This window comes from Embiotoca jacksoni, unplaced genomic scaffold, assembly GCF_022577435.1.
Source record: "Embiotoca jacksoni isolate LCO1_2020_lvr unplaced genomic scaffold, fEmbJac1.0.p SCAF_66, whole genome shotgun sequence".
NCBI classification, from domain to species: domain Eukaryota; kingdom Metazoa; phylum Chordata; class Actinopteri; family Embiotocidae; genus Embiotoca; species Embiotoca jacksoni.
This window is the reverse complement of record NW_027185421.1, coordinates 743,367-765,117: the sequence shown is the minus strand read 5'-3', so window position 1 is coordinate 765,117 and position 21,751 is coordinate 743,367. Positions and strand designations below refer to the sequence as shown.

Here is a 21,751-nt window from a genome sequence, read left to right as displayed (position 1 = left end):
CAACATTTCCTTTGACACAAAAGAAGCAGAGGACACGTGTACACATTAAATATAAATCATTTTATAATATACAAATTTTACAGATGTCATGAACAACAGGAATGTGGACATACTCAGGATAGCAAAGATAAAGAATACTTCTTCCTCGATAGCGATGCAACTGACAACGGCACATGATCAAAGATACTCAACATTCAAGATGGCAGCCGAGGTGATAAAAAAAAATAAAAAACTCACATCAGAGACAAAAAAAAAAAATATCTAAGAATACATTTCCCAGAGGCTGTGAGCAAGCTTAAAGTGACAACACAGAAAAAAGAAAAATGACGGCATCCTATTGTATCATGTTCTGTCGTTTCCACTCTGCTCGTTTCACATCATAGCAACACAGGAAATGAACCATTTTTACAGCATTACTCAAGAACGATTGCACCAGCGCCACGACGGAGGCTCAGAGACAATTATGCTGATAAAAGACAGAAAACTGCATGTCAAGGTTTTTTTTGTTTTTTTTTCTTATAACACGAACGAGTCGATGGCCGCAAATGTATTTCTAAGTCTAACATCAGTCAGAGGTCTCCTTCTTTTCACGGGCGGCTGAGTTAACAGCAGCGTTTAACTGATGAAGTGTCAGATCCTGCCTCACTTTTCTCCCCCGTCTGTGTTTTTCGATGTTTTTTTTTTTTTTTTTTTTTTTTGTAGCACTACAGCAAAAACAAAAGAAAAATCCCAATTACCCAGAGTCCCCGGAGTGTACTGGTGTCAGAGGTTAGACTGCACAGCAACCAATCAGCCCTTATCAGGGGGAGACGGAGCCCCGAAGGCCGCGGCCTCAGGTGGGACGGGCGGATGCAGGACTTCGTTGTCAAGGTCACGACCGCGCGTGCTCGGGGACGTCCGACCGGGAGGTCGTGGGAGTCGGGAAAAAAAAGAAGTCACATGACGTTGTTTAACTTATTTTCCGTAGATAAAGAGGAACATATCTGTCTGTTTTCACGGGATGCCAAATGGGGAATGTATGTCACAGTTTTTAGATGGGAAAAAAAAAAAGAAAAAAAAAAGGGAGGGAGGGAGAAAGACAGAAATAAATTCATAAAACAGAGCTGACAGCAAAAAAATGTTTTCTTTACACGGAGGAGAAAAGGGAAATCTGATGAAATAAGCTGACCGAGATTGAACAGGGGGAGATTTCTAAAATATTCATAATAATCTTTTGGTTTTTGTCTTCTATAATTCATATTTGTCACACTCTGACTAAACTGTGAAAGTGACAGCTGAGTCTTATTTGCTCCTCAGCAGCTCTGATGCAAGAGGTGGCATTAAATATTTCCGGAGTACAATAAGTGCTTATTAAAGCTCAAACAGCCAAAAGCAAAAAGCAGCAGAGAGTTTAAAAATAATAATAAAAAAAAAATTAAAAAAAGGAAAAGAAAACACATAATATTATGATATGACTTCATATCTTAATCCGATACGAGAGTGGTTATTTTGTCATTATGCTCGTGCAAAACTCCGGTGTACAGCTGTGGAAAATCCAATTCCGGCTCACACGTGACCTTTGACCTTGTCTGCCATTAGCGATGACCTCGCGCTCACAGTTCAGGCTGCCGTCATATAGCAAAAGGGCGAGGAGCATATGCTCGAGGAGGTCACGGTTCAAAACCAACAGAACAGCCCTCGGGAGGTAGCTCGAAGCGTCAGCCGGCGATACGTTGTTGTTGTTTGTTTTTTTTTTTTTGCAAGCTTTAGCGAAACAGCAGAGGCAACACACACACACACACACACACACACACACACACACACACACACGCACACACACACACACACACGCACGCACACACAAAAAGCCCACAATAAAAAAAAAAATCTCTCCACTCAAAAACAAAATTCAAGATTAAAAAAAACAACAACAACCCAAAACATGTTAAAAATAAACATCATATAAACAAACACTTTTATCCCATCGCTCTGACTTCCAGTAAAGAAAACAGGAAACGACATCTTCAAAACACACCGACTTTCCTGTCCGACTAGAACAAACATGTAACACTGAAATCACCATTGTGCCTCTAATAGACGTTTCTAATAGCAGATTGTGGGCCATTTACAGTATAGTAATAATAAGGCTAAACTGGTCACAGTTTTCATATTCTACTCTACACAAAAACATTTTTGCCATTTTACATTGAAAAAAAATCTCAGCGGCGAGCGGATTAATTCCCCCGAAAAGGAGAGCACTTGTTCGGCGTAATCGATCTTACTTCCGTGTAATTGACGAGTTTCTTCTCCGGGAAGGAGATGTTTTTTTAAAAAAAAATTATTTTTTTATTACTTCCTCCACCATTTATTCTCATAAAACAAAATATCCAAATTGTGACAAATTATAGTCTGTGTAAAGCAGGACAGCAGGTAGTTTAAGTTCTTTATTAACCAAAATGCTAACGGTTTAATAAATTGCTTTTCTGACACGATGAGGTGTGTGTGTGTAATTTTCCTTCCTAAATTTCTAACACAAAAAAAAAAACAACTCTTCAGTGCAAACGATTTCCCGTGACATCAAATACGAAGGCTCGTTCCTTGACACGTTGAGGTGTTTTGCTGTCAATACCTTCCTCCCGATAAGTGACCCACATTATAAATGCATGATTACTGACAGATACCCCCACTGACAAAATCCATTAGTGAGCTAATGAGAGCTCGGCACCGTGAAAACCCCGCCTCCCCGCCTCCCCGCCTCCCTTCCTCCCTTCCTCCCCGCCTCCCTTCCTCCCTTCCTCCCCCCTCCTTTCCTCCCCCTCCTTTCCTCCCCGCCTCCCTTCCTCCCCCCTCCTTTCCTCCCTGCCTCCTTTCCTCCCCGCCTCCCTTCCTCCCTTCCTCCCCCCTCCTTTCCTCCCCGCCTCCCTTCCTCCCCCCTCCTTTCCTCCCCGCCTCCCTTCCTCCCCCCTCCCTTCCTCCCCCCTCCCCGTTCCACCTTTCTTTTTATTTTTAAATGGAAAGCGACCATGAAACAGCACGTTACGACGTGGTTATTGTCAGAAATGACGCGTGGTTAGAGTTGCTTAAAGAGCTGGAGGTAAAATAATGAAGGAAATCACGCCGGGGGACATGTGGGACACGAACGGCTGCTGCTGCTTTAAATGAGCCGATTCGTGTCTTTTCACTACAACCTCTTTTTTTTTTTTTTTTCCTTTGTGTCAATTTCGAAAAAAAAAAAATCTCAATCTTCAGCTCTGGGTCTCGACAAGCAGCGGAGGTCTCGTCCCGTCCGCGCAGCTTCAACCTTGTTTCCACGCTGACAAAGTGCTTTTTGTCTTCAGCTGTTGAGACTGGGATGTAAACAAAACAACAAAAAAACAACAAAAAAAAAAGGTAACTTTTGCACAGAAATGAAAACCCTCCACTTCCTGCATTTAGCTAAAACCGGGTAAACCGTTTCTGCCCTCGAGGCGCAAACATTCAGCTGAATTTCAACGTCCTGATCTAACGTGGCTTTTGAATATGGAACATTCGGTTTTGCAAGGTGAGCTCAGCGCACCAAAGAGTGATTATCGGCTCTCTTTGAAGCACTTGATGGCTTTAGAGCTCGGCGTAAACAATTATCTCTCCAGCCTACTTTGGATTGCCTGTCGCAACGAATGCCTTTCCCGTCACCTCTGCTCTGCTACGAGCCCCCCCCCTGCCCCCCACCCCCCCTGCTCCCTCCTCCCCCCCTCCACATCCCGACAGGAAGGAACAGGAAATGGTTGAAACGGTCCGGGACCGCCCGGGGGCGCTCTTCTTGCCGTACACATCGCCGGTCGGAGCGTCTCGTCGAAAGGTTTCTGCCCCCGTTTGCCGGCTCGAGTGTTTTTCACAGCGTCATCAAAACTGAAAAGATCCGATCAGGTGCAAGTACCTCTTGTTTAACAGGCGCTGACCGTCGAAACAAGACGGGGAAAGTTCACCGTGTCAGGACTTTGTGTGTGTGTGTACGTGTGTGTGTGTGTGTGTGTGTGTGTGTGTGTGTGTGTTTGGGGTTTCTAACTAAATCATGTAAACGCTCCTCAACTCCTTAAAGGTCCGGTCACAACAGGAAGTGTCCCCCCCGGTCGAGTCGACTAATGCTGCGTTCAAAATGGGACTCGCGAGCTCGTGGTTACGACACGGGAAGTCGTGCGCGCCGTTCGCGTGATGTTCGAGCGGTGAAAACGGCCGTCGCTAGGCAACGCGGACGGCGTCCACGAAGCCGCGGAGGCGAACCGTTTAGCGAGGTAATGCAGGTAACGTCAAGTCTCGGTGGAGAGAGATGAGTCTGTTGGGAAGATCGACATCTTCCTCAGACGTGGGCTTTTATCTGAAGTTATGGAGACGAACTCCACGCGACTCAAATTATAATATGTCAGCTCGACATCCGACGAAACTCGAACTTCCATGTCCTCTGAAATTTCTGTAAACGTCAGCAAACACGTCGCAACTCCTGAGAAAATGTAGAGTTCCGGCTTTGTGATGCCACAAGAGGGCGCCGTTCGTACGGACGGTAAACACGACCCCATTTGAACGCAGCATCGGCGTGGCAGCTGGAGAACTGACTTCCAAACCAACAGCAAACCAACCCAGTAAATAAAAGCTCTCAGAGCTAGCCAACATGCTAAATTAAATTTAGCTCGTCTTCTCCGGAGCAGTTTACACTCTGACAGAGGAGGTTAAATAAGCTATATAAATAAGCTAAGCTATCATCCTCCATTTTGGACCAACCGCCCCGATCAGTGGTTCTCAGCCGAGTGAGTCACAGATGTGTGAATGTGGAAAACTTTTTTTTTTTGAGGGAGTGTCCGCAGAATTTCTGGTGCCATGCTTTTATTTTGAAGGGCATACAATTTTGCGTACAGCAGCAATGTAGATTCTTGAAACTTTATGAGCATCACCAGTTTAAACTTGCTTTTTTTTATTTTTATTTTTAGTATTTAATTGGGTTTTCAGCCCTCGTTGCACTTTTTCTGTTATTTATTTGCATGAAATCATTTTGTGTTTTTGCAATATTTTTTGTCTAATTAATCAAGAGTTGCTCAAAAAAATGCCCCAAATTCTGGGTCACGACTTCACGACTGAGGACCAACGTGGTGTCTTCAGACCGGACCAGTCGAGAACCGCTGATCTGGACAGTTTCTTTCAAGAAATCCATCAATGATTTCAGTGGACTGAACTGATTTCACCGCAAAACTTTGCCTGCGGCGACCGGACCTTTAAACTTTGACAGCGTGTCCGTTCGTCCTCGTCCTCGTCCTTCTTCCAGTGACTCCACGTGGACCGTCCCCCTCCAGCACCTCCTGTGTTGGATATATACATTCAGTATGTGTGGTTGAACAATGGGATGAACTTCTTCCGTAGCTACACTGTGGCAGGTGTGCAGGGGGGGAGGGGGAGGTACGGGGGTGGGGGGGGGGTCGATGAAAGGTTCGGGGGGGATACTGCTGCAGCGATGGGGATCGAAGACCCGTTTCATTTGGGATTCGGGACGACGCTGTGGATCAGTTCTTCAGATGGGGAATCTCAGAGGTAGGGGGGGAGGGGGGGACGAACCTCGACTCGGAGGGGGGAGGGAGGGGGAGGGAGGAGGGAGGGGGGGGCTACTCTTGAATCTCCTCTGGACTCTGATTGGTGGCCACAGTCTCCTTGGCGGTGACCTCCTCGGCGTCCGCTGGCTCGGCCGTCTTCTTGACCGCGACCTCGTCCGGCTCTCCGTCCGTCTCGACCCCGTTTTCCACGATGGCTTTGACCTCGTCCTCGTCCTCGTCCTCCCGATCTTTGGTCTCGCTCTGCGTTTCCACAGTCGCGGCGGTCTCTTCCTCGACCTCTCCGTCCAGCGCTAACTTTTCTTCTCCCGCTCCATCTTTCTTTACGACCGCCTCGACGCCGATTTCATCGATCTTTCCGTCTTCCTCGCAGCTCGCCTCCGTCTCTTTCGGCGTCCCGCTTTCCTTTCCCGCCTCGTTCACCCTCTCGTCGCCGCTCTTCTCTTCTTCCCTCTCGACCTTTTCTCTGTCGTCGAGGATCTTGGGATCTTCCGCCTCCTTCTCCGTTTTTGTTTTCTTCTTCTTCTTCTTGTTCTTCGCCGCGTCTTTGATGCAGTTCTTGCCGGACTTGCTTCGGGGCTTGAAGATTAATTTCTGAAACATTTACACCGGCGCGTTAGAGTGAAATGCATCGCAGCTCTTTAAAAATGCTTTAAATATAAGCAGCGCGCGCAGACTTAATGGAGAATGGATCGCGGCGGAATCGAATTCAGACAAATCTCGGTGATGCAGAGAAGGAAATTGAGGCCGCTGTGAAAGGGAATTATCGGCGGCCTTGAAGCCTTCGGTCTGACCGATCAAAAAAGGCAAACATTTAAAGCAATACGTCCTCAATTACTTGAACTACGTCTGCAGGGTTACAGAGATAAACTGCAAAGAAACAGGCGATGAAATCCTGAGCAATTCCCCGAGTCCTTGGGCCTATTAAATGTGTTGTGTCGGCAGTTTAAATTCGGGTCAACGTGGATTCATTCCACCGCAGACAAAAGGTTCGCTTTAGAGGTTATCGCCGCTATTTAGGGTCGCCGAGAAAGCTTTACCAACCCCTCCCTCCACCCCACCCCGCCCCCCACCCCCTCCCACATTCTCTCTGTAGCGGCAGAAAAAAACCTCCCGATAACTCAAACAGAGAGGAGGGGAATCGCTGTGTGTGTGTGTGTGTGTGTGTGTGTGTGTGAGTTTGTCTGCTTCAAAACAAAAACAGCTGTGGAAAATCGGGAGGTAAGAAAAAGGTGATTTGGAATTACGGGCGGTCGGTTCGGAGACGCCGCCAAGAACCACAGGGAGGCGTGTGAGGTCGCGTACCTTCGATTCCCTTCGCTTTCGGCCTAAAACGGGTCTCTGCAGGAACACGATCTGCTTGGTGGACAGACTTCCATCACTGAAGGAGGGCGAAGAGAGAAAACAGAGAAAAGAGATCATCAGCTTCAACAAAATCATGAGGTTATTTCATTTCTTAGACTCTGATGTAACGTATGCAATGTTTACCACCTCAGGAGGTAGGCCGGCCCTTAGCAACGACCCTAGCAACAGAGAGGATTTCTAGTCTGTTTTTATTGCTTTCTTGAGATGGTTTCTCAATCTGAATAAATACAGAACATAGAAACACTAAACTGCTCAGCGAGCTCAGTCTGGTTGGAACAAAGATATCTGATGAACAAAGATATCTGATGAACAAAGATATCTGATAAACAAAGATATCTGAAGAACAAAGATATCTGATAAACAAAGCTATCTGAAGAACAAAGATATCTGATAAACAAAGATATCTGATGAACTAAGATATCTGATAAACAAAGATATCTGATGAACAAAGATATCTGATAAACAGATACCTGATGAACAAAGATATCTGATGAACAAAGATATTTTTAAGATTTTTAGCACCGTGTCGTGTCAAAACAAGAGGGGGAGAGGGGGGAGGATTGTGCTTGAAAAAGTGCCGCCGAACTCCCGAGATAAAAAAAAAAAGTACAATTCATCGTAAGTGAAGCGATAACACGCAGTCACGTCGACCATCCCGTCAAGATGGTCGGACGACTGCCGGCCGCTGCTCATGTTTCACGCTCTTATCTGACAGTTATAAGGATGAACGCTCACATTTGTGTCTCAACCTCTTCGTTGATGTCATCTGTCAGTGTCATACCCCCCCCCCACCTACTCCTTCTACCCCCCCCCCCCCACCTACTCCTTCTATACCCCCCCCCCCCCCCCCCCCCCCCCCCCCCCGCTCCTTCTATAACGTAATCCTCCATCCGGTGCACATGTCACACTCCCGTGTTCCTGAGGAGGATAATCTGCACAAGTGCTCGCCGCTGACACATTAATCGTGGCAGGAAATGCAGATTCGTCTCTAAGCGGGCTTCCTGTCTCTCTGTCTCCCTCGTTTTCTTTTCGTCTGCCCGTCTTGGTCGTGCGGTGGAAAACGGCCTCGCTCCGCTCCGAAACTCTTATCTCGCGCGACAAGCCCGATTCTTGACAGTTTTATTGTTTGTGTCTGTGTTATTCCCCCTTCTCCGTTCCCTCTCTTCCTATTATTGGACGTGAGCTTTCAGATACGTCGTCCTGTTGCCCGCTATCGGTGAACACGTGAAGACGCGTACAACAGAAAGAAGCTGGGCTGCTCTGTGGAGTTCAGCTTCAGGAGAGCTGGCAGGTTTATGATCGCTGCGGCGCCCTAAAAGCCGACTACAAATCTTCCTTTTCTCAACATGAAATGGACTTGAGGCTCCTCCAAGCAGGAGGCTCGTGCTATCTAAACCATCCAAAGCGCCACCACAACCTCTCTTTTTTTTTTTCCATTACCTCCTTTCTTCCACCGTTTATTCATAAGCTATTTTCTAGGCTGCCGAGAATGCTGGACGGCTTCCTGGCGAATCAAAGCTGAAAACTAACCGGAGTTCCCGGCAAAAAAACAGAAGAAAAAAAAAGAAAAAAAAAAAAGCCCCCCCAACCCATTAAACGAGGAAGGAGTGGATGGCTTAGAAAATTACAGGCCTTTTCCCTGAAACTACTCTTGGCTGTCAGTGTCAGCAGCACTATTAGAACCTGAAGCCGTGCGGAGCGACTATTTCTGCGTGAATGTACCTGTTGGTGGCTTCATCTGCAGAAAAAAAAGAAAAAAGAAAACTCCTGCTGCACGACTCTGCTGAGAAACTGCCGTTCGAAATGGGCAAAAAAACCCAAAAAAACAAAAACGCCACATGAAATGCTGCAGCTATTTCTGAGGTGAAAGACAGATTGTTCATCGCTTTTTTCACAGTCTCAAATAAATATAGATACCTGCAATAATTAACAGATTTGTCTCAACCTTATTTATTTTCCCCCTCGTGTTATTGTTCAACCGATCATGTGGAGAAATTCACATTTACAGGAAGGTAATGGCTCTAAAGAAAAAAAATTGTAATTACCATCTCCATTAATTGAATGCGGTGAACATGAATGCACGCTCGGAGACAACTACACGGATTAATGTTGTGTGGAGAAGCCGCTGAGCACCGGTTAGCATTAATTTCAGACGCCGCCCGAGATCGCTGACACTCATCCGACCCCTCCAGATGAAGTGCGCCCTCCAAAAGAAGAAGAAGAAGAAGAAGAAGAAGAAGAAAAAAAAAAAAAGCGTGCATTTGCAAATTTCCTATTTAAAAAAAACAACAACGGAGGAGTCGACGCCACGAAAAACAAGCGTAATGACTGCCGCGCTAATCTGAAATAGATCGTCGAGCATCGTGTCGGCACGTTTCTGAGGCGGCGAGAGGAAGGAGCTCCGTCTTGTAACCGTATCTAGGCCGACGCTGATTAATTAGCCATGTTGTGCTGTTGTGTTTCGGCATTTTGAAAGAGAGGAGCGAGAGGGAAGGGGAGGGGTCGGGGGGAGTAGGGGGGAGGAAGGGGGAGAGGGGGGGGGGGGTAACAAAGGACCAAAATAGAGGTAATTAATCAGCGCTGCAGTGAAAGAGCAGCAAACACGAGCAGTGAGGTGGCAGCGGAGCAAACAGACGGTCAGCCTGATGATGGAAACACTTCAGAGCTCAGGTGTTTCTGATGGCTCCGCCCACTTCTCTCTGTTCGGTGTCATTCGTGGTTTTCTCTCTCGGCCCTGTTTTTGTTTTGTTAGTTTAGTTTATGTTTCGCATCTTTTTCGTTGTCTTTCGCGAGCCTCCTGACTGCCGTAGTTACGAAGACCTCGATTTCGGATTCGGGGCCATCTGAGCAGTTCGGATGGTTTGGAGGAAGAAGCGACCGTATTTGGGCGCGCTGTGAGGGATCTGATCGGAAAACCCCACGACGCTCCGTCCCGCCTGCCGGTAAGTGGGTTTCAGTTGCCATAGCAACAGATTAACTGACACTGATGAGCATCTTTTATGTACTCTGCCCTTATCAGATCATCATCTGCAGGCATTCTCACTGTCTTTTATTGTGACTTTCTTTTTCGAACTGATCTTTTATTCTTTAATAGAATCTAATTGTTCTTGTTATTTATTGCTAACCAAGCTAGCCTTTAGCAGTCCGACGCTAACCTCTTGCTAACGCAACATTTGAGCATTAATTTGGGTTTAAATAGAGTCAAAGTCAAACCCAATTCAAAATCCCATTCACATATACTTCCAGCCTATTAACAAAGCGACAACTGTGTCGTCTTGCTTCATGTATTTCATACGGTAGCTTTTTTTTTAATGGTTTATTATGAATATTTACTCAATATTATTGTTTTAAGCTGCATTTGTTTGTGCAGATTTTATAGGAACTGATACAGGGACTTAATATTCATCTTTGACTGGTGATACTTTAGTTTTCTTTAGCAAACCACTATTATAATTTATAATCTATTACTTATTTATGTAATGTCTATGGACCTAATCTAATGTATGATGCTTATAGTATCTGAAAAGTTTGTTTTGACAGCTGCTTCAAACTCAAACTTTTTCTGCGTATTTAAACCGTTGCATGACATTATTTACATGATGAAGATAAACACTTAATCTTGTGGTTATTAGTGTGAAATATGATCTGACTGCATTGGAAGCAAAAGCAGCTTTAATAGATCACGAAGGCCTTCAAGTGTGTTCATTGTTCCTGTCGTGTTTTCATTTGTTGTATCACTCTGGAGTGACACATCGGGCTATCAAAACATCATCATCATCATCATCATCATCATCATCATCATCATCATCATCGTCATCATCATCATGGAGAAACAAACTCAAAATCGGAAGCGGAGCTCTTCAGCCGTTCTGAGAACACGCGAGGCCTTTGACCGTAAGCGGATGTACACTCATGCAGCAGCCACGAGTGATGAGTCAGCGCCGGCTTAGCCGAGCAACCGTTACATTTCTGTGAAGAGATTTTCCACCAACAGTCAGAGCCGCCGCTCACAGCTCACAGCTCACCGCTCACAGCTCACAGCTCACAGCTCACCGCTCACAGCTCACAGCTCACAGCTCACCGCTCACAGCTCACAGCTCACCGCTCACCGCTCAGCCCCAACCGCCGCAGATTTAGGTCAATTTCTGTCCAAAGCAGTCATATTTCTTTGAACTGTAACTTGTGCATATTATATTTCATACCGTGTCACAGTTTAACGGGAATACAGTAGCACGCAACTACAAGTTTAAAATATCTTTAGATTTGGATTTTAAGTTTTCACACGAGGCCCAGTTTCACTTTCAGTTCTTTTATAAACTTGAGAGGTTTTTTTTCCCCCTTCAACTAAGCCAGTAGAGAAATACTGATTCATTCTTCTACTTCTGCTCACAAGTTCATTTGCAGATTAATATTGTATAAATAAAAACTTATTGATGAGCTTCACCTTGACTGGAGATTAAAAGACTGCTTGCATGTTAATGCATCAGTTATAATCCAATAATGTCTGATCATGAATAAACATAATAAAATACCGCTTTAAAGGAATATTTCTGCATAATGAAGACTTTTACTTCTGATCCTGAGCTACATTTCTGATACCTTTGAATCTGAATTTACATGTTTTGAATACATCATTAAAAAACAAAGAGCCATGTAATACTTCAATATATTTTAACATCGAAGTGGATTTATGGTTTTCACAGGACAGAGAGAGATTTTTAAATGTACCTGATGACACCAGTATGACAAAAAAAACAAACCCACATACATGTAAAATATCAATTAAAGTATCTCTACAGTATTTACACGGCCTGTAAAATAAATAAGCATCCCTACTGGAGGATTTTTGGTTCTACTGCTTTCAACACTGGAGGGTTTAATTTGTCTCTTTTGATGCTCAGCAGACATCAAAGTCAAAAACAGATCTTCACACAGCGATTCAAAGTGAGTACGAATCAAACTGCACAACGGTGGACTCATTCGTTGATGATCTGTCGTGAACACTTTTCAGCTTTGCACAAATTGCCTCTAACTACCTCGTCTGTGGACACGTTTTCATTTTACCGCAAATATCGTTCTATTCTATCTTTATTTGATCGTGTATAAATATGTGCATAAGTAGTGACCCCCCCCCTTCCCCCCCACCACCACCTTTAGGTATCACCACATTACGGCTCGTGCAGCTAAAATACTTCAGTAAATCGCTTTTCTTGCAATTTGCGGCCGCCAACAGAGGTCAAAGGTCAGCTAACGCCCCCCTTTCGATGAGCTTGATTACCTGTTGGTCTTGATTACAGGCGTCGGCAGCACGCAGGTGAGCCTCCAGCCAAACGTGGCCAGGGACTGAAGAAGAGGAACGTAATCAGCCTTCACCTGCAGACCCTGCGGATGAAAACAAAGATGTCCGTTACGACTCCCGCAATCAACCTGGAGAGCTCTGAAACTCTCAAAACATCGCACGCACGGCACAACGGACTCCACGCAGGCATACTGTGCTTCAGATTGCGTTTCTCTGCTGCGATTACAGCCGTGAAGCGTCAAACATATGAAATGCAATAAAGTTCTGTCAGCGTCACTTAGAAAACTCTCATCTAAAACAATTAAGTACTGCAGCGTCTCTTTGGGATACGATTTGGCTTTAATAAAAATGTATTGTGTGCAGTCTGAGAGGTTGTTTTCCAGCAGCAGCGAACATGGGAAAGAATAAAATAAAAAAATAAAAAACAAAGACATAAATCAACTGCTGCAGAAACTCCCCAGCTGCCACGAGTCAACATGGCAGCCATCTCTATTCATGACAAGTGTTTGTCGGCGCAGCGAGTCCTTGAGCAAACAGACTGCTCATGTGAAACTGCTCACTTGGCGGTAAACATTTTAATGCTGTTTGCACTGTTCGGATACAATTAAATGAGTCGTGGTGGATTTAAAAATCGAGCGACAAATATTGAACCGCTTGTTTTTGACGCAGGAGGAAGGGAAAAAGAAAAGAAGTGGCGTTTAAAGTGGAAAAACACAGATTAGTTTTTGTACTTTTAGAGAACACACACATTAAAGTACAACCTGTTCGGAGAGGAAGTGTGTGTGTGTGTGTGTGTGTGTGTGTGTGTGTGTGTGTGTGTGTGTGTGTGGTTTGTTGTCGTGCCGTAAGAGGCGTCGGCCGAAAGTAAAGAAAAACAACCTCAACGCGTGTCATTTTGATTTCCCACACCTGCAACAACATATGCATTTGCACGCACGCACACACGCAACGCACGCAACGCACGCAACGCACACACGCGCACACACACACACACACACACACACACACACACACACACACACACACACACACGCACACACACAGAGCACGACCGACTGCACAAGAGCGGAGGATGAATCACACCTCAGCTTGCTGCACGGCCAAGTGTGAAAATCAGGTCTAATTAAAGCTGCAGCAGGCGAAGTGTTGGTGCGGCCGTACGGGACCGTCCACTGGCCTTCATCAAGCCTCCGTCACTTAAAGAGGCTGCAGACCTTTTAGTCCCTGAAGGAGCTTCCACCTCAGAGTCATGAGAATCCAAACTTCAGAGTAAAATCCAAAACCCGAGCAAATCAACAGGCTTTATTTTTTATTTATTTTTTTCAGACTGCTGAATAAGAGTTACAGAATCCAGTGAAATGTGACATCAGCTCTCTGATCTTGTCTTGAATTCTGCTCTGATCATTTCTGGGTTATGTATATGACTTTGTGGTGCTTTGGGGTCTTTTTCTCTCGTAATCATAGACTGAAAAAATATCAAATTGGAAGTAGCAGTGCCTTAAACTGCAATACCAGCAAAGGCCACTAGGGGTCGCCTCCAAAAAGGTCTCCAGCTCCAAAGACTCCCATTCAACTTCTCTCACGAAATATTAAGTCAATACGTTTTTTTCTTTGAGTTATTATGGTGTCATTCACTAAAGTCACTCCTTCTTAATAGTTTTCTGGCAGTTCATCTGTAAATAATCTCGTCATTAATTAGATATTAGACCTCAAAAAGTGACATTTGATTGACAGGCCTGTGGTGCAGTCAGGTTTCCGCTACAGGTGGGCGGGGCATAGTGTCCTCATGTGCCCAATCAGATTGAATCAGATTGAATTAGATCCACTGCCCGCTCCTCCCCCAGCTCGCCCAAATATGGTCACTTCCTACTCCAAAATACCAAGATGGCTAATTGGTTGCCAGGATGACTGTTATATAAAAGGTATGACATACGTTTCTACACAGAAAAATGGGCTAGTAATCACTACAGAGATGCAACAAACAGTTTTTCCCCTCAATTTATTGTATTTTTATTTTATTAATGTTCTTCGAAAAAACTTTAAAGGGTCAGTTAGTTAAAAAAAAACATTCTCGAGTGATAAAATTAAATTTTTCGCTACACTGATATACTATTACTGTAATACTAACAAGTAAGTTATTCACTGCCAAATCATTACTAAAACACTGTTATTTGATTCAGTATTACGGTATAAATCTACTAGACTTGACTTCACAACTGCCACTATTTCTCCAACTAATGCTTCGATCGCTCCTCACCAGCTTCTGTCTCCACTCTGATTACAACTATAACTCCACATCTGGATCCTGACAGCCTCATCACTGTAACTACTACCACTATAATCACTATTACAGCAAACTAAGTACAACTGCATCTCCCGCTGACCATCGATCCGTTACGAACGCCTCTATTCCTTCTACGACTGCAGTATTTTCTGACTACTTTTCCTGCTTCTGACATTGCAGCTGGATCGAACGTGCAGCTCTACAAAAAAGTGAGAAAATTTTTTCTAAGTAAGAGACAGACCATCACACATCTCCTTCTTTTTCGTCCTTGTTTTTTTTCTTTCTTATTGACCAGGATGTCAGAAAACACGCACAAACAGACCTGAAGCAGTCACATATCAGGTTCTGGCTAATCGTACGGATACAAAGACGCTCTTCCAAGACGTTATTTACACAAGCATTACTTTCTGGAGTTCCTACAGGGAGCGGAGCGTCTACATTTCTCTGTTGGTTTATGTTGGACCAGCTCCCAGAAACAGGCTCCACTTCAAAGCCTTCCCAGAAAGTAAATTGAGAAATAATTTTTCTGTAATGGCTTTGCTGTTCTTTGGAGTAGGTGAGAGTTAATCACAGTCCCTCTCTCTCTTTCCTCCCCACTCCCCCTGACTTATTATACGGGGGCCACCTTCGCCGCATCGGCGCTCCGGCGGGCGACCGGCGAGTCGAAAAAAACAAACAAAAGCAATCACGTCGCCATCTTTGTCGTTTCGATGTTATCTGACTTTAAAGGAGGGCCACACAGTGAGAGGACGGAGAGCGCTGGAGATTTAAATTATATCCAGCTTTTTCCTGAGAGCGCCTCTTGAGACGGTTAAAAGTCCGGCTCCTTTGCTAAAGGGCTTCTTATCTCAAAAATATGGCTCTTTTTCCAAGTCCATTTCTCTGCTGTCGCCAAAGCAACGCTGAACCTCTCCTGTGTCCTTTTCAGTATCAACGATGGATATATATTATCCAGTGTTTGGGAACATAGACCTGAGACCTAAGTTTTTTTTTTTCAGGCCTACAGCGGAGGAGGCTGCAGGTGAAGTTCAGAGTGCGCCCTCTGAGTCATCAACAACAACAACAACAACAACAACAACAACAACAACACGGGTCTGTTGTTGTTCTTTGAACGTCCTCCTCCTCCGACAGTAATAAAAAAAACATCACGCTGCTTTTCACCCGCTCTGAATCATTTCTGTCCATTGAGGTCAACAGGCTTGCAGACACAGTGCAATAATGATGAAGCAAATACCTTTTTAAAAAAAAGAAAAAGAAAAAGGGGGGGACATTCAGATGCTGCTCCCGATTGGTTCACTCAGCCTGGTGCGTTGTCACAGCAACGGAAGATTCAGCATCAGTGTTTTAAAGCACGGCAGCAGCAACCTTTTTGGTCCTCTCCCAAAGCGGTTAAAATATTCTCTAAACATATTGTTCTCGCCGTCTCATCAGTCCTCAGATGATATCAGTTTATCGTTAAACACGCCTGTTGCGTTGTTTAACGGTATCACGGTAAAACGTGAAAATAGACACGCTGTCGTCCACAACAGCAAAACGTGAGATAGCCACGCTTGCTGCTGTCCAGGCGTGAAAGTTACACATTTTCCTGTTGCGTACGAAAATGAAACCTACTGCATGCTTCGAGCTATTTCATTTAAAGGAAAATGAAACTTTTGGTAAAAGAAACATAGTTGGGGTTAGAAAACAACAAAACAAAAACATTCTCCTGGATTCAAACGTCATAGTCTCACATGGCATTCTGCAATTTATGCCAACAAGCCACACCTACTGACCAAAGATGTCCTTGTACGTGACATTTACGTGATGGCAAGTTTCACGATTGCAAAACGTGTAACTTTCACGCCTGGACAGGCCAAAGCGTGGCTATCTTGCATTTAGCTGCAGTGGACGGGCGTGTCTATTTCACGCTTTGTCGGGTTGACGCTTGTTTGAACACATCTGATGTGTCGTTTTGATAAAAGGGGTCAAGCTGGTTTTTTTGGGGGCTCGTGGATTCTTTTGAAACATCACCGGGTTGAAATAATAATCTTACCACAAGATGCATTTAGTAACTGTTCAGGAGCTTTCAGTCGCCTCACACGATCAGCAGACGTAGTTTTTCCACTTATGATGTAATTTGCAAATGTTTAAATTTCCAGTTTTTCTTGTCATCATTGGTTTAAAAGTTGACAATAAAAGTCATGACCTAGGAAACTGAAGTTAATTGAAGAAATTCACCACAAAATTCATTTACTGGAGGTTTTGACTGCAACACACTCTTAACATGTCGCTGCATGCACAGCATTTACATTTTTTTATTTATTTATTCTTTCTGTATGTTCTCTCTTAGTTAAGTTGATCTCCGTGTTTTTCCTACATCGTCTACCAGGGGACCTTTTCCGAGCTTAAAACTGGATTACTGCAACAATAATAAAGCTCACAGAGTGCATTCAGTCTCCGGCTAGACTAAGTCTCTGTAACCTGATAAGATGCTGCGTGATGAGGTGTCTGGGGAAACAAAGGATCAGCCGGTGGAGTCGATTCTGTTCATCACGTGTCAGGGAAATCTTTCATCCTGAAAATACGAGCATTTATGATTCAAATGTCTGAGATCAGACCAGTCACCAGCCTTAATTATTTGATTTCTATAAAAAAGAAAGGGCCGAGAGCAAAATCCTGAGTTCCTGTCTGCGTCTCTGTTTACTGCTTTGTTAAATCAGCCTAGCGGCTGAGCAACAAGCCGACGTGTTTTTTTTAGGTTACGCTCACTCTTTCAACCACATCCTACTTTGGAGAAGAGAAGAAGAAGAAATGAAGACAAGTTTCTGTATCACGTTAACCTCAATTATAATTCAACTCCTCCGCAGGTCAAACTAAAAGTGCAAAACTCCGGTTCGCTTCAGATCTCCCTTTTAACCGGGTACATGTCATCTTCTCGTCAATTTCTTTATTCTCCTCGACCCTCCGTGGTGTGGTTGCTAGGTGATCCTTTAACACTACATTGCAGGTAAAAGTCCTGTGCTCAAAATTAACCGAGTAAAATGACTTGTTATCAGCAAAATGCACTTAAAAATCCTCAAAATTAAAGCACTTACGGTGCAAAAAACAGCCTCTGAATATGATAGATTTTAATATCTATACTGTTTGATTGTAGATTTTATTATTGCGTAACAATCTCATCATAGTTGGTCAATATGGAGCTATTTTTAATTATTTTACAGAGAGGGAGTAAGTTTAGTCCAATTTCCCAACCCATGAATGAGGCTGTGAAATTATTTAAAAGGTCAGTAATGGCAGAAAAAATGAAGTCTCACAACCAAGTCTGTCATTGTTTATTCTAATTTTACCTCTCTGAGCTTCAACTATTATTTAAATGAAACCGTGTGAGAAATTTAGAAGGACAAATGTCTCTGGTGGAACTGCAGACCATTTTTTTTTTTTAAAGGGTTCACGGACTGAAACGGTGTTAAATCACTGGTTAAATCTTGAACAGAGTTTTGTGCCACCTGTTTAACCTGCTGCCCTCTGGAAGGCGCTACAGGTGCATCAAAAGCCGGACTAATAGACTTAAGAACAGTTTCTTTCCCGGCGCCGTCAGAGCTCTCAAATCCACCAGCAAACAGATATAATACGATGAATGTCGTCAACTGCTGAACCACTTTTTACAAACTTTTTTGGTGCAATATTTACTTTAGTAAAATAGAGTGCAATACTTTGAACTATTCTTTGATTTTTTTTTTAAAGTATTTATTATATTTCTATATTTATAAGATGTGTCCTTTTTCTCTGTTTTAACTGATCAGAAGTAACACTGCTAATTTTGTATTTTTGTACAATGACAGTTAAGGCTTTCAATTCTATTTGATTCTATTCTATTCAAAAGCACAACGTGAATTATAGCAGTCAAACATATGTAGTGAAATTAAAATAACAATATGTCCTTATGAAATGTACTGGAGGAGTATTAAGTGGCATTAAAATGAAAATAGTCAATCAAAAGTAGCAGAAAATTGCGTTTCCGTTGCAATTCTGTTGCTGCTGTTTTCTTATGTCTCGTTCCACCTTATAGAAAAACGGCACCCTCGCAAGCCCGGACCGCTATCGGCATCATCGACACGCTGTCTGACAGAAGGGCCGCGACCTCTCACTAGCAGGAACGGTGCAAATTACTCTGCTTCTATGTAGGTCAGCTCTTCTCTCACCTTCAGTCACAGAAAACAGAGCTATCACGGACGGGCGCTTCACGTTAACGATCGGCCTCTCTGCACAAGAAGTCGGGTCGCGGCGGGGACCCACAACACAAACAAAGGCAGATACTTCACATGTGATCGTTAAACAACGCACAGAAAAATATCGGCACTCTGGGTTTTTCTGTGCGTTAAGACCGTTTCTGGGACCCTTATCCCGTTCTAGACATCATTTCCCTCCTGGACTGTCTGAAGCGCTGCTCCTTTAAACCCGCAGATGCAAGTGAATTCTTGAAAAATAAGTGACAACAACGTTAAGCTCCTTTCACTCGCTTTGACTTTGGACTGCCGTTCCTTTAAACTTGAACTCATGTTAACTTTTTGCTGCAGGAACAGACACTTCTTCTACAATCGTCGGGGATCAAAGAACGAGCCGGCCGCCGACGTCATCAAAACCGCAAGCGCTTGAAGTGGTGAAGAGAACATTTTACTGACAGAAAAATCCCACCATGACTTCCATAGTGTTCAACGGGAATATCAAAAACTATTTACAGATGGCACAAGCTGAGACGGCTCAAAACCTAATCTGTTTTTTTACATCCTTAAAACAATCCGTCTGAAGTCATAAAGACAGAAAAGTATTATTTTTCCATCTCTAACCCTTTGATCCCTCGCCAGTTTTAATTTCACTACTTTCACTTTTAAGGTCATAACTTGGTCATCATAGCGGCTAACCATTCATGCTATATCTTGTTTTTTTCAGGACAGTCTAGGCTATTTCGATTTTCATCAGTTAAATTGATAATACTTAGAGTTTATTTATATTAGCCTTTATATCAAGGGAAAAAAAAAATCGTCCTATGAAATTGTCATGTTTTTACATGCGTCTCACCAAAAAATATTGTCAGTAGAGATATCTTTGTATAATTGTCTAGGGGAGATTGTCTAGAATCTGGAAATATCTGAACCGTGTTTGTGAGACACTGCATGACTCAGCAATTTGAAAAAAAAAAAGTGCTTTAGTGCCTGACGGAAAATAAACTTCATGAATGACTCCCGGTGGCCGAGCCAGGGAATCACATTCAGGACCTGTGATATGTGATAATAACTTAGCCGTCAGCTAAAAAAGCTTTGACGTACAGAGAAATGACAGATGTTGTCAGAAAGGGTAAGTTCCTTTGTTTATTTTGATATATGGTACGGTATGAAGCGATCTGGACTTCATTAATTATTCAGTCATGAGTAGAGGCTGTGGAGACGAACGCAGGGCTTTAATAACGATTACATTTGATGCAACTTTAAAGCCGGTTTTCTCTGCGACGCTTCGTCACGCAGACGAGACACTAACGTCTTTGGAAAGCTGAAGTTTTGCAGTTTCATGGGATCTGTGCTGCGATGAATTCTCGCTGCGCAATTTAACCCAGATGAAATGATGGGAATTTGGATGCAATTTGGGTCCTAAGGGTTGAATAATTTAGCAAGGACTCCGAACCAATATAAAAGCAGTTATTTTTTTAGGTTCAGGCAGCAGTAATAACACCCATAAACAAGCCATTTCTCGTGGTCGCCAGGGAGCCAGTGTGCAGCCTGTCCTGTTTCCTGGCCTTATCTTTGTTTCTGAGTCGTTGTTTAAAGCACTGGTGACCAGAGGAGGAGGTTTATCGTTTGGTTTCTTTCCTGTGATTACAGGTGGAGCAGCAGAGCAACGCTGCATCTCTGCTGTCGCTAATTAGAGTAACAAACTGTCAGTGTCAGTGTTACTGCTCTGGTCAGAGGCATTTACAAGAGTCAGGAACAGAAGAACACCTTTTTTTCTCCCCTCATATACCTGACCACCCAACGTGATTTCAAATTTCATGCGTTTTTTTTCGTTCTGAGATTTATATATTTATCACCATGAAATACATTCAGCTTCATAGAATTGGCCGAAGAGCACAAACACCCACAGACAAGGCACATAAAACCAAGATTATGTGCACGGCTGGATACCAGAGCTCAGTGTGAATGGAGCTCTTCTGGGATTTGGTCTTAACTGACCCTTTTAAAAGAATCAGCCTCGATGGAGGAACGCTCAGATCCTGGAGCTCTATATTGATTTCGGACCTCTTGAACAAAAAGGTTTTCCTCTTAAAGGAGCCACTTCACCTATAGTTAATATATCAATTCACCGCACTGCCAAGCCTGAACACTTGTATTAATGTCTTCTGTGGCTTTGTAAGGGCTTTATATGGAGTTTAAAAAAAACAAAAAACATACTGTATTTATAAGGCTGGGGGGATCTGAGGAAGAGCTTCATGAGGGTAAATCATCCTCAAAGTTTCGTCTCTATAGAAGCTAAAAAGGACATGATTTTAATCAAGTCTCACACATACTGCATGTATATGAAAGTGTAATACTAAATTAATGGTGCCCTTTAAAAGACCAATTTAGTATTGCATCAAAATTAACGCATCAGAACTAGAAATATCCTCTGTTTTAATCTGTCCATACTAAGCGGCAACCAGCAGTTACGTCACCCGTTGGTTTGTAAAAACAGCCTCGAGTTAGGATTTCATCCGTCGCCATCTTTGCTAGGTTGGAGCAGGAAGTGACCATATTTGGACGAGCTGGGGGAGGAGCCAGCGGTGGATCTGACTGATCTGATTGGAAACCTGATGATACTACGTCCCGCCCACCGATAGCTGTAACCTGACTGCACCACAGGCCTGTCAATCAAACAGACACGCCCCCAAAAACAGGTCTTCTTGAATCTTCTTTTCTAATGAATGAGGGATTATTTTCAGATGGACCTCCAGAAAACTAATAAGAAGGAGTGACTTTAGCTAACAACACCGAGATAACTGATGGACACATTTTATTCACTTTGGATTTGATGAGAGAAGTTGAATGGGAGTCTATGGAGCCGGAGGCTTTTTGGAGACGACCTCTAGTGGCACTCGCTAGTATTGCAGTTTACGGCACGTCCGCACTGGCATGATTTTGCAGACCTGGTAGCTACTTCCACTTTTATACACAGTATATGCTCCATACTTCCTCCTTGTAAATGGTGCCTACATTACCCACAATGCAATTCAACCGGCCACAG

The 21,751-nt window shown here is 43.7% G+C and overlaps 1 protein-coding gene across 1 annotated transcript in view; it reads right to left on the bottom strand.

Annotated features, from left to right (window-relative positions):
- Window positions 1–2,959: 2,959 nt before the first annotated feature.
- The window catches only part of LOC138213973 (raftlin), a 99,619-nt gene continuing 80,827 nt past the window's right edge, over window positions 2,960–21,751 (bottom strand). The window contains exons 8-10 of the mRNA XM_069175319.1: window positions 12,196–12,299; window positions 6,858–6,933; window positions 2,960–6,146 (exon numbers count right to left, since the gene is read on the bottom strand). Of these exons, the coding sequence (XP_069031420.1) occupies window positions 5,607–6,146; window positions 6,858–6,933; window positions 12,196–12,299 (720 nt within the window). The 3' untranslated portion in view covers window positions 2,960–5,606. The remainder of the gene's footprint in view (window positions 6,147–6,857; window positions 6,934–12,195; window positions 12,300–21,751) is intronic.